Raw genomic sequence first — 15013 nt, 5'->3', positions numbered from 1 at the left:
TTCCTTAGAATGCCTTGGTCAAGATAAAAACCCCTTTATCACTTCAGCTAGCAAAACAGGAACCTTCTTGGGATCAACAAATCAGTATAGGACAGAATCTGCCTTGTAAATATTTTTTGGTGTGGCAGTACAGCATTTAAAATCCAGAAACAAAATAAATAACCTGGAAAATGCCATGTTTATTCTTTACTGTCACCATTTTTTCCCTAAAGTTTTATAGCTAACGGTTTTTAAGTTTCTTATTTTACATTTTGCATTTTATATAATGCAATATTAAATTTTTAACCTTTGTTCTGCTTTTTTGCCAGGAGTTAGAGTTTATGATGTCTTCTATAAGGATTATCCTTACCAAGATGGTTGTAAAAATTTAACAATTCAACATTTTATCAAGGACCCACTATAGGCCAGCCACCAGAGATATAAAGAGCAAAATAAGAATTAAAGGCTGTATTACACTAGGGGAAAAAAAATTCCTGTTGTATTTCTATTCAGGACTGTTGTCTACCCTAAACCTTTTCAGTGTGTCAGTCAAGATTTAAGGAGAATTTTCTGTGTGTTAAAGCAAAATAGTGCCTATCAAAGTGATGAAAATTCTAGATGAGCTAGACTGGTTCTGACCTACCCGCAATTAATGGGTCTTTTTAGAATTGATCAAGAAATTAGTGTTGACCTCATTCAGAACTGGAGGCCCTTCAGAGGTCATGCAGTCCAAATTCCACCTAAAGTATGAATCTTTTCTATGATATCTCAAAACAGCCATTCAACTATCTTTGAAGGCCTACTGTACCAGGGAATGTATTACTAACTAAGGAAATGACTCCATGTTTAGAGATCTCTACTTATTAGGAAATTTGACCTCATAACTCAACACCCATTATTCTACCCTCTGGGCAGAACAGAGAACAAGTTCCTCCTTGTGAAAATCCTATACATACTTGACAGTGTCTATTTCACCTTAAATCTTCTGTTGACTAAACATCCTAGTTTTTTAAACTGAATCCTAATGGTGTGGTTTTCAATAATCCTTGTCATTGTCCTGCTCTGAACAGGTAATTTGTCTATGTCCTTACTAAAATATAAGGTCCCTAGGGGCAGCTAGGTGGCACAGTGAATAGAGCATTGGCCCTGGAGTCAGAAGGAACTGAGTTCAAATCCAGCCTCAGACACTTGACACTTGCAAATTGTGTGACCTTGGGCAAGTCACAACCCCAATTGCCTTGCTTTCCCCCCTCCAAAAAAAAAAAAAAAACTATATATATATATATATATATATATATATGGTCCCAAACTACACACAGTACTTAAGATATTATTTGTCCAGGGATAAACACAGTAAAGTTATCACAGCTTTGTGTTTTAAATGAGGTTCTTAGCCTGGGATGTGTGAATTAAGTTTTTAAAATATTAAATATTAAAATGTTTTGTTAACTATTTAAAAATAATGGCTTTCTTTTGCAACTTTATCTTGGGCATTTGAACATTCTTAATAGTTCATAGTCTTCATCAGACTGCCAAAGGATCCAAGATACAAAAAGGTTAAAAACCAAACCCCTGTAGGCTATACTATATATTTAATGAAATTTACGATTAATTTGGTTTCTTTGTTTATTTTTGTTACTCATACTGTCAACTCAGAACTGCCTTATCTCCCATTTCTCAAGATGCACCCTCTGTAAGCAGATGCTCAATCCACTGTATAATTTTAAAATTTCATCCCTTAGCACCCTCTCCCCCCCTCCCAAGAATGTCCAGTGCTGTATATCAGCATTCTTTAACTCCCAGTTTTATAACTTGGACTGGGATAAATGGTTAATTTTTCCAGTAGCTCCAGTCTTCCTCTGATCATCACACTAGAACTTGAGAACTAGGAGGCAAGTAGAATTTAAGATATCCATCTAGTAGAACTCAAAAATGCCTTCAAATTGTGTTTGCACCACCTGCAAACTTTTTAGAGAGTTTGCAATTTTGGATTCCATTACCAGTCCCTTCCTTGTGCTTCCCACCTTGTAAATGATCTCATGCCATACGGTGAGACACTATAGATTACCTAATTCTCTAATGTGCCATTAGACATGTCAAACATTCAGTCCCAGTTATCTCATCTGAAAAATGAGGCAGTTGATCTCTGAAGTCCCTTACAACCATGAATCTGAAATCCTTTGAGATAGTAAAATAAGAGGGAAACAAGCAAAAAATAAATGAATAAATACAAAGTAGGTAAGTCGCATTTATTTTAAATAATGAAGACGGGTAACTATGGTCCTCTTGCGCTGGTTTAAGTGTTTTTTCATCTTAATGATCAGATGCTTCCCTATCTGGACAATTAAAATGTTTCTACTTGGAAAGTTCAAGTTCAAATCAAACTTTATGGCATTGGAGCTATCACAGTTTAAAAGAAAATCTTATAGGAAAATAGTATATGGAAATTCATTTAGACTAATCAAACCCCCACAAAGAGAGAATTCAAATTTCATTTACAGAGATTAATGTCAGCTGATAAAAGCATGTGGAAATATGTGCATCGCCCAAAGACCCTTAATAGTAGTATTCTCTATCATCCTTGTAAAAAGGTGAGTCTTCCAAGACAACTTTCTACATACATAATGCTCAGGTGCAATTTTTTGTCATCGAGAATCAGGAGATGCCAAGGAATCTTCTTACTGGAAAGAATTTTTGAAATAGATTTTTCCCAAGATTAGGCAGGCTGATTTATAATTTTATTTTAGTCAATGTCCACTTTTTTCTTCCATTTCTCTCTTCTCCCTTCTCATTTTATTGGATTCTTGGCCTAGAAATTCTATTGAAGAAAAGTTGAGATTAGTCAAGAATAATAATAACCTAAAGAAAAGGACAGAATAGTTTTCTCTATCAGTTAGGTTCCTGGCTCCCAAACTAATTTTTTCTATTTCTTTAGCATATTCAAATGCCACTTTTCATTTGATTTAAGACATTTATTTCTCCTCAATAATTCATGCTTTTGGAAGCAGCTTATTTTTCTTCCTGAATTGACATGGCATGTAATCACATATAGCATTCATCTCAGTTACAAATGCTAACTATCTTAGGAGGGATACTGAGGCAATTTGTATTTGTAAAGGTAATATGTATTTCTAGGCACTGCTTCTCTGAGAATACAGCTTTACAACCCTAAACTGAGAGAATCTATAGGAAACTAGGAATACCAAAGGAAATCACAAGGCCCAGGAAACTGAATTGTGCTAAAGGGTAAATAAAATTAAAACTAAAAATAGAGATGATCAGTACTCCATGGCTCTCATGTAGGTAACAATAACCCTAGATTATTACTAGAAGATACATAGACTGACCTTCCATCCTCAAGATGAAACAGATTATTATTTTTTACCTTGGGAAAACTTGGGGAATTTAAAATGCAGATCACCCATACTCTAAAGTAGCTCTCATTTCAGTTGCCAATATTTCTGAAAGGAAAAATAAATGTGTATTTCTCACCATTCATGTAGTCATTCACATGAGGTCTAACAGCATTTTTGATCATTGTGCTCACAAGAGGTTGTTCTTGCTTCCAGGGGGAAATCCTAATGGGTGAATCTGCCTTTGTATGTCCTAAAGGAGAGAAATAACTTGACAACCTCATTTTCTTGGTGCTATATTGTCATGCTTTCCAAATAAAAACATCTGGAGCGATAAATGGCTGCATTTTTTTGTAATAGCTTGTTACCCATAATCAAGGTCATATTTTACCTAAATATTTTACACTTACAATTAGTGCCTACAGTTCTCAAAATGTGGACTGAGTCGGTTTGACTAAGTATTCTGCAAAATGTACAGAGATCATACTTAAAATCACATGTGCATCTCTCCTAATTCCCTGGATTCCTTATAGTAAATCTTGAGCAAAAAAGTTTTGAGAGTCACCATCCTAAGGCAATCATTAAGCTGAAAAATTATTATCCTTAGTAATAAATATATAAACCACACTCCAATTCATAAATTTGCTAGTGGGTCTTTAGCCTCAATATACATTTTCAATCTTCTGAATATAAGATCAGTTACCATTACCTTTAATTCAATCTGAATTATTTCATTGAGTAAAGTCACATAATATACTTCTGAAAATTTAAGCATATTTTAGTTGATTCGTGGCTATTTGGAAGATTATTGATTCTCTTCCCTTTCTTGATTGTTACGACTTTCACAGAGACAAAAAAAAGGGAGATAATATAAGGGGAGAAGCATTGGACTTTCTCCCTCTGAGGAGACCTGACCCCTAGAAAATAGATGGTTCTTTGCCTTCCTGTCTGTTCTTTTGTTTTACGTGGAAGAGATTAATCTAGACCGAGGTTCTCATCTTAATAGTTTTTGAAAGTCAAGAGAGCTAACTTCCAAGAATCTGGTGGCCTGGGAGTAGGAGTCCATACTAGGTTTTGTAACCATCTCAGCATGAATGTTCCAAGGATGACCTTAAGGATTAAGTGAACCCACTCACCCCAGATATCTAGGCAATATAATGCCCCTGAGGTTTTGGACTAAGGGGAGTTTTTCTTTTTGTGCTATATAATCAAAGTAAAAATCATTAGTAAAAGCTTTTTAAGGGGAGAAAAAATGGATTTGTTTCTGGTTTTTTCTTTCTTTTTTGGAGGGAGAAAGGCAAGACAAATGGGGGTTAAGTGACGTGTCTGAGATCATATTTGAACTCAGGTCCTCCTGATTCCACAGCTGGTGCTCTATTTACTGTGCCACCTAGCTGCCCCTAGAAAAAAGGATTTGTTAAGGGATGTCTGATAAGAAGTCATATTTAGGAGTGGGAAGGATATGAGAGAAACAAACTTCCAGGAATTATTAAACTAGTTAACAAAATAGCTTTTATAACATATCCAAACTGATCACTTCAACAACTTTTATTAAGCAGAAGCTATATACTAGTCATTAGGGATATAAAAACAAAATAGAAAAGTAGTCTCTGAAAGTATGTTCTACTGGGTTCTTTACATCTTTATTTTGAAGAGGAAACAAATGATTTGATCTTCAAGTTAGTTCTCTCTGGATTATAAAATGGGATGCCCTAGGAAGAGTTCAACCAATGTTCTGCAGAGGCTTAAAAAAGACCATTAAGAGGTCAAGGAAACAGCTTTCAGATGTAAATAAATATTTCTACAATAGGAAATGTAGGGAGGTAGAATACCTTAATCGCATATTAAAAGTCCTACAAGACTTGCCTAAGAGGCATAAACAAAATTCATACCTTTGTACCCCTGCCACTAACCTACATCAAATTCCCCAAAGAGTGGGAAACTTTCATACAGATGAAAATGATTGAATTGAAATTAATCACTCTACGACAACTGTAGTGGCTTTTGAGTTAGAAAGAATTTGTCCAATAGGAAAGGCAACCTGGGGGTGGCCAGGTAGCACAGTGAGTAAGAGCACCAGCCCCAGAGTTGGGATGACCTGGGATCGAATGCAGGCTCAGACACTTAGCACCCACCCAGAAACACCTGGCCATGTAACCTTGAGCAAGTTACTTAACCCCAATTGCTTTAAAAAAAAAAAAAAAGGAAAGGCAACCTTTCTCTCATCTCCTATTGGAAATAACAACCCATCTCAATGATGGGGTACCTGGGGTCTAAGTCAATTTGTAAAACCAGTCTGTAAAATCACGTTTCCCTTTCCCAGCCTCAAACTCTGCCCCTTCCCCCTATCCACGCTCTGCCTTTGTTCTTACTTAATATCCTCATTGTCTCCTCCTGTCTGGCCCAAATCTCAACTTTTGACTCCTTTGTTCTTGCCTCATGTCTCCTCCTGTCTGGCCCAAATCTCAACTTTTGACTCCTTTGTTCTTGCCTCATGTCTCCTCTGGTCTGGCCCAAATCTCATCTAAACTATCTATGCACTAAAGTCACAATTTCCTCTCAGTCAACCCTAACCTTTATCTACATCCATCAGGTCAGGCCTGACAATGGCAGCCCTACCCTTTAAAAGTAAAAGCCTGTACCCCTCTTACTTGCAGGTCCCCTAAAGGACTCTTGCCCAATTCTCATAGAAGTGTAACAATAAACTTCTACAACTCTCATTCCAATTAAGCCTGAGACCTTGAATTCTTTCCAGATGCTATTGCAGGTTTTCTGGTCTTGGATAAGATCAGAGTTCCTGCTGAACCTAGAGGGAGCCATCCCTCATCATCAAGAGCTAAAGTTCTGAGGGAGTCAAAGGAAGAAGCTTCAATAATCCTTAAATTAAGATTAGCCATTGCTCTAGAGGCTCCCATTTAGTGGGTTTGGGATAATACTGCAAAGATTTTGTGCTAAAAATCCTTTAACAGTGCCTTAAGCAGTTAAATTAAAAAAAAAAAACAATTATGTCACAAATTATCATCCAGTTTTTTCTAAGCCACCATAAGGATAGATGTTTATTGCTTGGTTGGTTGTCTTCAGCCCTCGAACTCATCAAACTCATCAAGGCCATGAATTAAACGATGCCCTTTTATAAATATTCTCACATATACGTTTCCACCTCCATTTTATATTGCCAACTATAAATTAAGTTGACCTCGAGGTCAGGGATTATTTCTGTTTTTCACTTTGCATTCCTGGTGCCTAGTAGAATGCCTTGAGTATAACAGATGAGTAATTAATGCTCACTGAACTGAATTGAGTTGAATTTCCTACTGCCTATTGAACTCTGATCCCTAGATGTTCTGCTAGCCTCTCAAATTTAACACTACTAAAACTAAACTCATTTTTCTCTCCAGATCAGCTTCTTATTTTGATTTTTTTTTAAATTTCTGCGAATGGTACTATAATTCTCCCATTCACCCAGGCTTAAATCTCTGCACTCCTCTGAAAACTCCATTTCTCATCTTTGGAGGTTTTCCACTCCCACCCCAACATCCAAACAATTACCAAATATTATCAGTTCTTTCTCCTGAGTGTTTCTTGAACACATTCTTTTCTTTAAAAAAAAAAAAAGTTTTACTGATGCTAATTTCTTACTTTCAATCCCACTGCAAATGGACATAGTTCACCTCATTATCTCATACCTGTACCATTACAAGAAACATACCAAGATTTTCATCAGCGGAATATATAAATGGTCTTAGGTTTCCTCGAGTTTCCTTCACAAAATAATCAATGACACTGAAGAGGTTTGGGAGTGTCACCTGAGTATTGACAAGGCAGAAAACACAAGAGGAGGAATGCAGGTTATGTTTAATGACCACTGGACCAATCTAGTCATCTCTGCTCCCTATGTTTTACCTGGTTGTCCCATTCCCCAACCTCATCCCTCCCTCAGGGAAGTAAGCAGACTGCCAGGTCAATTCCACCCTCCTCCCACCGATCTCTTCTGCCTTTACCCAGTCAGCCCACTCCCACAGAGGTGGGTGGGCTTCCAGGGAGACTTGGCACCAGTGGGAATTTTGAGGTGTGTACTGACTAATCATTGTTCTTGGCCTCTGCAAGTTTCTGCTTGCGTAATACCTAACCATTGGCTACCTGATATCCCTTTAAAAGCTGACACATTGTCCGTGCAGACTCACTGTTCGATTTGGGCCTGACCCGGAACAGTCCCAAGGAAAACAAAATCCACTTCCAAATTTCACTCTTGGAGGGTCTCTTGTCTCACTTCTTTTGGCACAACATTTGCAACTACCCCGTCTTATAGTGTAAAGCATAATTCGACACTTCAGGACCTAATGATTTAACAGTTTAACGTGTGCTTGCAGGGCCACCATTGGTCTGGGGTGAGGGAGGTGGGGAGGAGGTTGAGCTAAGTAAGGAAATTACAATCTACATGTTCCCCACATACATACACTTTTATGCAAGTTGAGAAATCAGTTTAAAGTGAAAATCAAGGCCAGTCTCTAAAGTGAAAAGGAATCACAAAAATGACAATTTGATGCCATACCAATGATATATAGTATCACACTCTATGAAATACTATATGAAATATAAAATACTCTTTCAGTGTTACCTGGTGGAGTCACCTTGTCCCCTGGTCACTGCCCTCCTGAAACAATGCCAATTGCCCACTGCCCCAAAGGTTGAAGTTAGTGCAGTCATTTCGATGGGTTCAATCTTAATCTGCCTTTACACATTTAGAATATTCTACAAAGCTAGGCCGGGGACGGGGAACTGAGGAATCCTGGGAGGATCTTAGAGGCTAGAAATCAAATGAGAGATGAGACTGCCAGTGGCTTTGCTGCCTCCAACTGAAGCCCATCCTTTCTATGCTCTAGAGGATGTGGTAACAACACAGGAAATTCTATGGCCTTCCTCTTCCTCACCATTGAGTTGGAAGCAATGAGATTAGGAAAGCAAGGGGCAGGGCAAGGAGGCCCAATGAGAACAATATAAATTTCATTGAGATCAAGTCAGTTCCCCATAAACAGAAGCATTATTAGCTTCCTTCTTCAGTCTGTGCCCAAAGACCAACAGCTCCTTTCCTTCCCTCAGTCAGGAATCAGACCACTTCACCCAAGTATCCCCACCCACAGATGATGATTAAGGAAGCACCTTAATGGCATAGACAAAGAATAAAGGGTACCCCACTCCCTCTATTGTCATTTTGCAGGTGAAAGAAGTTAGGGGAAGAAAGGGAGGGAGGGACATTTTCCCAAATATTTCCCTTAAGATTTGAAAATGAACTGAAACTTAGAAAGCAGAAAAATTACAAGTTTCTCTTCTTCCTAGTTTTAAACAAATTCTTTTAAACTCTTATACTTGGGGGAATTTAAGTCAAATGTCTAGCAAAATTAATATTCTGTCTCACCCTCAACATAACTTATATTTAGAAAGAATTGTACAAAGTGAACAAATGAAAGAGCTACCATCACCTCCTGAATCTTTACAACCTCTACTCCCTCACCACCTGGCTCAAAGTTGTCCCTCTCAACACTCTCCACCATGAGAATCTGCTAACCTCAATGCTTTCAATGTGATATTTTTTCATCAACACAAACTTCCTGGGTAAAAAGTTTTTGTCTGTTTTTCAACCTTCCTTATAGTTCTAGAAAGCAGAAGTCTGGGTAGAGTTAATATGTAACAAAGATAGTTAGAAAATAATGAATGACTTACTGGTTTTTCCAGCTCAATAGTGTAGTTGCCTCCTACACTCACCACTTTATAGTGTTTTATCCTTGGAGTGCTGAAATAAAGAAAAAAAAAGATTCTTTCCTATTTGTTCTCATTGTTGTGGAGAAAAAAATAAAAACTAAACATGCATATGGCAAATAAAATTTGCATTCAGCCCAGCAAAAATGTCTGGAGAGTCCCTCTATCTAATATCCATATCTTTCCCCAGGCTACTTCAGGCTAGTGATGTGAGGATCTGGGTCAGTCAACAGTGACTAATGAGAAGTCTTTCAATACTTGTAGGATTCAGAATTTCTGACTCCAGGGCCGGTGCTCTATTCACTGTACCACCTAGCCACCCCTAGAGTTCACATTTCAAAGCCTTCCCAAGTTGATAGGCTGGCCTACAGACCAAAAGAAGCCAGGGTCACCTCCATGCCATGAGCAGCAGCAGCCTAGCACATAAATGGAAGTGGAATGTAGAAAATGAAATACCAAGGAGGGGCCAGATCACCTTGCAGGAAGAAATAATGATTTAACTTTTAAAATGCCACTAACTCACTTATCAAAATACATTATGTGGGGCATCTAGGTGGTGCAATAAATAGAGCACCAGCCCTGGAGTCAGGAGGACCTGAGTTCAAATCCAGCCTCAGACACTTAACACAAAAACTATTTGTGTGATCTTGGGCAAGTCACTTAACCCCAAATGCCCTACCTTCCCCTCAAAAAAAATACATTATGGAAATTTAACTCCTCATATTCTAGTTCTATGTAAATATGTTCATGACTCTTCCAAATGATACCTGCTTATACAGAAAATTCTAACAAATAGGAACCATACCAGTACTCAGGTAGCTAAGTCCAGTAGATGAATCTTAAAATATGTTCAGAGTTGTCCTATTTATTAGAAACTAGGTACTACCTAGGGGCAACTCAGTGGCATAGTAGATAGAGCAGTAGGCCCAGAGTCAGAAAGATAAGAGTTCAAATTTCAACTTAGACACTTATAAGCTGTGCAACCTTGGGCAAGTCACTTAACCCCTGCTTGCATAAAACTGGAGAAGGAAATGGCAAACCACTCTAATGTCTTTGGCAGAAAAATCCAACCCACAGACACTTGGTCCATGGGGTCACAAAGAGTCAGACATGACTGAACAATGACAGGTGCTAACTGAAACTGTAAGATAAGAATTTAATGTCTGGGGGGAGACTAGATGGCACAGTGAGTAAAGTGCTGGCCCCTGAGTCAGGAGTACCAGAGTTCGCTTCCAGCCTCATACACTTAACACCCACACAAAAAAATCTAGCTGTGTAAACTTGGACAAGTTACTTACCCCAGTTGCCCTCCAAAAAAGGCAAAAAAAAAAAAAAGAATTTAATGTCTGTCTTGTATTTTGGGGGCCCCTATTAAGGTTAAGGCTTTCTCCAAATCTTCCCCAAATGTTCAAAAATTAACTGTTGTTATTTGCATATGGTTATTTGCTTGAGAAAGATACTAATTCCATACTTGGCCAAAAAGTAAAGCTTGTCCTAAGCAAAACTGTATGACATATGAAATTTCACTTCAATATCTTCATTCCCAATTTGGAACCTTTCCCTCTCTTTAGGAATTTAGGGTGTTCCACTCTGGACCACACTCCTATATTAGCACCTCATGATCTCAGCCTATCAGGATCTGCTCTCATACAGCCATCAAGTTGGGAAAAATATCACAAATGACCTAACATAAAAGTATTTCTGACAAATAACTCCTCACCAGCATATTATTTTTACGTTACCTTTAACATGGGACAATACCTAACCTAAAATAACGACTCCCTAACAGCCACAATTTAGACATCAATTATAGGATGGCGGGGAAGATTTAGGAAAATAAAAGAGGAGTTTTCCAGTGTTCCTCTGAACACATGACTATTTATTTATAAGTCCAGTCTTGCCTATGTGCAGCTCCACTCCTGCCATCAAAAGAGGCCTTAAAGCACTTGCTGTTAACATTTTAAAATATCACTGGTCCCTATATATAGAATGTTGCATAAAACTGCCTGTGGAATTTGGTTACTATTTCTGAATCCTAATTTTGTGTAAGGAGGAAAAAAAGAGCAAAAATTGTGGAAATAGGATTGATAGTTATAGTTGGCATCAGAACACACTTCCTCCAAGATGTGACCCAGGTTCTAACCTCAGCTCTATTGTTTTTTCAAGCATTAGTTAGAATAAAAAAAGATGTTGGTGCAATTTGCTCTCTTGAGATTTCCTGGTTGAAACCTTAAGAAAAAAAAATTGTAAATTACTTTATATGGCACTGAAACTCAGGATTTCGAACTAGACAGGACCTTGGAGATCACTTAGTTCAAGTCCCTCATTTTCCAGATGAAGAAACTGAGGCCCAAAGTGAAGTGCCTTGCCCTAGGTCACACAAGTAATAAGCAGCAAAGCTGGGGTTCAAATTCAGATCTGACTCTAAGGTCAACACTCTTTCTACCATTCCATCCTTTCTCTTAACTGGTTCTAAGACTTTGACCCAAGTTCTTAGGAAGATGTAATCTGTCAGTAAATCGTCTACCATCCTAGCTTGCTAACCACCAATAACAATTTAAAGAAGATAAAAATAACACAGGAAGTTGTGTTACAAGACCAGCTTCTTGCCTTTTGAATCCACATCCCCTAGCACTGGGCCAGTGAAAATGATGTCCTCCATCAAGAGAAGGGTCACCTTAATAATCTGGCATAGAGTGATTCTGTCGTTCCCAATCTAAAAACTCATGATTGATTAACAGGTGGAGTTTATGCTTCCCGAAAGCTGCTTCTGTATAAGCAATGTGGTCTTTGTTGCTCCTGTTTTGCCAGACACACTTATTGACTCACATGACTGAATCGCTCTTCTTGTTCCATCTAAGAGATTTGGTTTTGTGGGCAACACAGGTGTTTCCTAACTCTGGATTACTGCCAAATTCTTGACAATGAATCCTCCATGCTCAGGGGCTCAACAAGATCGAGTAAGTTAAATATTCTTCTATCAAACTAGGAAGAAGAGTACTGGACCAAGAGACAAAAGACCTGAGTTACAATCCTGAATCTTCTCCTAGTTAGTTGCGCATGCTTGGGTAAATCATTTGAACTCTGTGAGCCTCAGTTTGCCCATCTATAAAATAATAGGACTGGATTAGATAGGACCTCTCAGGTCCCTTCCAACCCTAGCATTCTATGATTCTAATACTCACTGCAATTGCTATTCCTCACTATTCAGTATTTAGATTCTGTCCAGCATAGATAAGGAAAGTACAATCAGAATCACGGAAATGTTTTTAAAAGGTCTACTGTTAGATTTTGAAAGAGACAGAGGCATTCTGGGAACAGATTCTTCAGAATTATTTTGTTCACTGTGAAGAGCAGCAAATACAAGAACCTTTGGAAACATACATCAGCTAAATCCTCAAAATGTACATGGGAACTTGGATACTAAAATATTCTAATCTGACCTTCCATTTTCCTACTTCACTGATAGCTTTCTGTCAATCTACTTCAAAATGAACAGAATTTTTCCCCAAGGACATTGTCATACAGGTACTTATGACACTTTAAAAATTCAAATTACAAATTTACAAGTTATAATTTAATTCAAATTAGGAATTCACAAAAACCTCCATCTTTCAACTTTGGTACTTTTTTTATTCTTTATTTTCTGTAAGAGCAAGAGCTTTGTAAAACTGAGAAAATTTCCTGGTATTTATCATAATATAGAATTGATGAAAATCAATTTCTCCTGATTAATTCTCTCACATTATATAACAGGGTACATAATGCAAACTATAAGTGAAGAATGTGATACTGAACCACACTGGATAGGCCAGATTCTAAAAATGTGTTTGGTCAAAAACCACATCCACAGTCCAAATGCTCAACTATGTAGAAAGTACAATGCTCAGTCTGGACAAGCTTAGAAGAGACAGCATGGTAGAATGGAAAGGATATTGATATTTTACACTGTAAGAAACAATAAATGTGAGGAATTAAATATATATATATATATTTTTTTTAAAAGAACTGATAAAAAGTGAATTAAGCAGAAACAGGAAAGCAATATATACAGTGGTTACAACCATAAAAAGGAAAAGAGGAACAAAACTGAACTCTGTAATTATAAGAAGAGATTAGAAGATATATGCCTCTCATTCTGTGGGAGAGGTAGAGGATTATGAATGTAGAATGTTGTCTATATATTGGTTGATTTTTGTTTTGTTTTGTTTTTTTGCAGGGGGGAAGGCAAGGCAATTGGGGTTAAGTGACTTGCCCAAGGTCACATAGTAGCTAGTAAGTGTGTCAAGTGTCTAAGGCCAGATTTGGACTTGAGAGGGAGGGAGGGAGGGAAGAAGGAGGGAAGGGAGGGAGGAAGAAGGAAGGAAGGAAGAAAGGAAGGGAGGAAGGAAGGAAGGAAGGAAGGAAGGAAGGAAGGAAGGAAGGAAGGAAGGAAGGAAGGAAGGGAGAAATTATCCAGGAGAGATAATTTAAAAATTATTGGACTACCTGAAAGCCATGATCAAAAAAAGAAACTAGAAATTAGGGGTGGCCAGGTGGCTCAGCAAGTAAGAGCACCGGCTCCAGTGTTGGGATGACCTGGAGATCGAATCCCGGGCTCAGACACTCAGCCCCACACCCAGAAATAACTGGCCATGTAACCTTGAGCAAGTTACTTAACCCCGATTGCTTAAAAAAATAAAATAAAATAAAATAAAAATAAATAAATAAATAAGAAACTAGAAATCATCCTTCAAGAAATTCTGAAGGAAAATTGCCCTGATGTTTTAGAACCAGAGGGCAAAATAGAGGTTGAAAGAATCTACCAATCACCTCCTGAAAAAGATCCCCAAAAGAAAACTCCTAGGAATATTATAGCCCGGTTCCAGAATTCCCTGATCAAGGAGAGAATATTACAAGCATCCAGGAAGAAACAATTTGAATGTTTTGGAAACATAATCAGGATAACATGGGATCTGGCAGCTTCTATACTGAGGGATGGAAGGGCTTAGAATATGATATTCCAGAGGCCAAAGGAGCTGAGATTAAAACCAAGAATCACCTACCCAGCAAAACTGAGTATCATGTTTCAGGGGAAAATATGTTCATTCAGTGGAATAGAGGACTTTCAAACATTCATGATGAAAAAAACCAGAGTTGAACAGAAAATCTGACATTCAGATACAAGAAGCAAGAGAAGCATGCGAAGGTAAACAGGGAAAAGAAATCATAAGAAACTTATCAAAGTTGAACTATTTACATTCCTACATGAAAAAAACAATAATTGTAACTTATGAAACTTTTCTCAGTATGAGAATAGTTGAAGGGAATAGAAATGTGTGTGTATGTATATATACACACATACATATATATGTCTATATAGGAGGGTATATGGGCATATGAATACATGTGAATGTGTATATTTATGTGTATAGGTATACATAGATAGAGGGCATAGGACCGATTTAATAGGAAGGGATGATACTTAAAAGATGATATTAAGAGGTGAGAGAGGAATATAATGAGAGGAGATGGGGAGAGACAGAATGGGGTAAACTATCTCATATAGAAGAGGCAAGGGAGAACTGTTACAATGGAGGGAAAGAACAGGAAGGCAAAAGGGAATGGGTCAACCTTATTCTCATTGAATTTGGCTTAGGGAGGGAATGACACACACACACACTAAATAGGGTATGTCACCCTACAGGAGAGTAGGGGGAAAGGGGATGAGAGGGGAGATGATGGAAGGGAGGACAGGCTGGGGGGAGGGAAGTTGGAAGCACCCACTTTTGAAAAGGGACAGGATCAAAGTAGAGAATAGAACAAGTGGGAGGTGGGATAGGAGGGAGGGAAATATAGCCAGTCTTTTACAATATATCTACTACATTATTGTTTTGCATTAGCCGCACATGTACAACCTATACAGAATTGCTTATCTTTCCAGT

General features: G+C 37.9%; 1 protein-coding gene across 3 annotated transcripts in view; it reads right to left on the bottom strand.

The window, feature by feature from the left end:
* Positions 1–2002: 2002 nt before the first annotated feature.
* Positions 2003–15013, bottom strand: part of STAP1 (signal transducing adaptor family member 1) — a 60842-nt gene continuing 47831 nt past the window's right edge. The window contains exons 7-10 of one of the 3 annotated variants that reach the window (XM_069105331.1): positions 9054–9123; positions 7042–7138; positions 3365–3440; positions 2006–2797 (exon numbers count right to left, since the gene is read on the bottom strand). In XM_069105331.1, coding sequence (XP_068961432.1) covers positions 3397–3440; positions 7042–7138; positions 9054–9123 — 211 coding nt within the window. In that variant the 3' untranslated portion in view covers positions 2006–2797; positions 3365–3396. Of the gene's footprint in view, positions 3441–3471; positions 3586–7041; positions 7139–9053; positions 9124–15013 lie in introns of all 3 variants that reach the window. The other 2 variants (XM_069105329.1, XM_069105330.1) reach the window with 2 other exon arrangements.

Source organism: Petaurus breviceps, unplaced genomic scaffold, assembly GCF_028583685.1.
Source record: "Petaurus breviceps papuanus isolate PSGF00001 unplaced genomic scaffold, PetGlider_PUasm1.0 76, whole genome shotgun sequence".
In the NCBI taxonomy this organism is placed as follows: Eukaryota; Metazoa; Chordata; class Mammalia; order Diprotodontia; family Petauridae; genus Petaurus; species Petaurus breviceps.
Note: the sequence above shows the minus strand (reverse complement) of the source record. Positions and strands in the feature narration are given on the sequence as shown.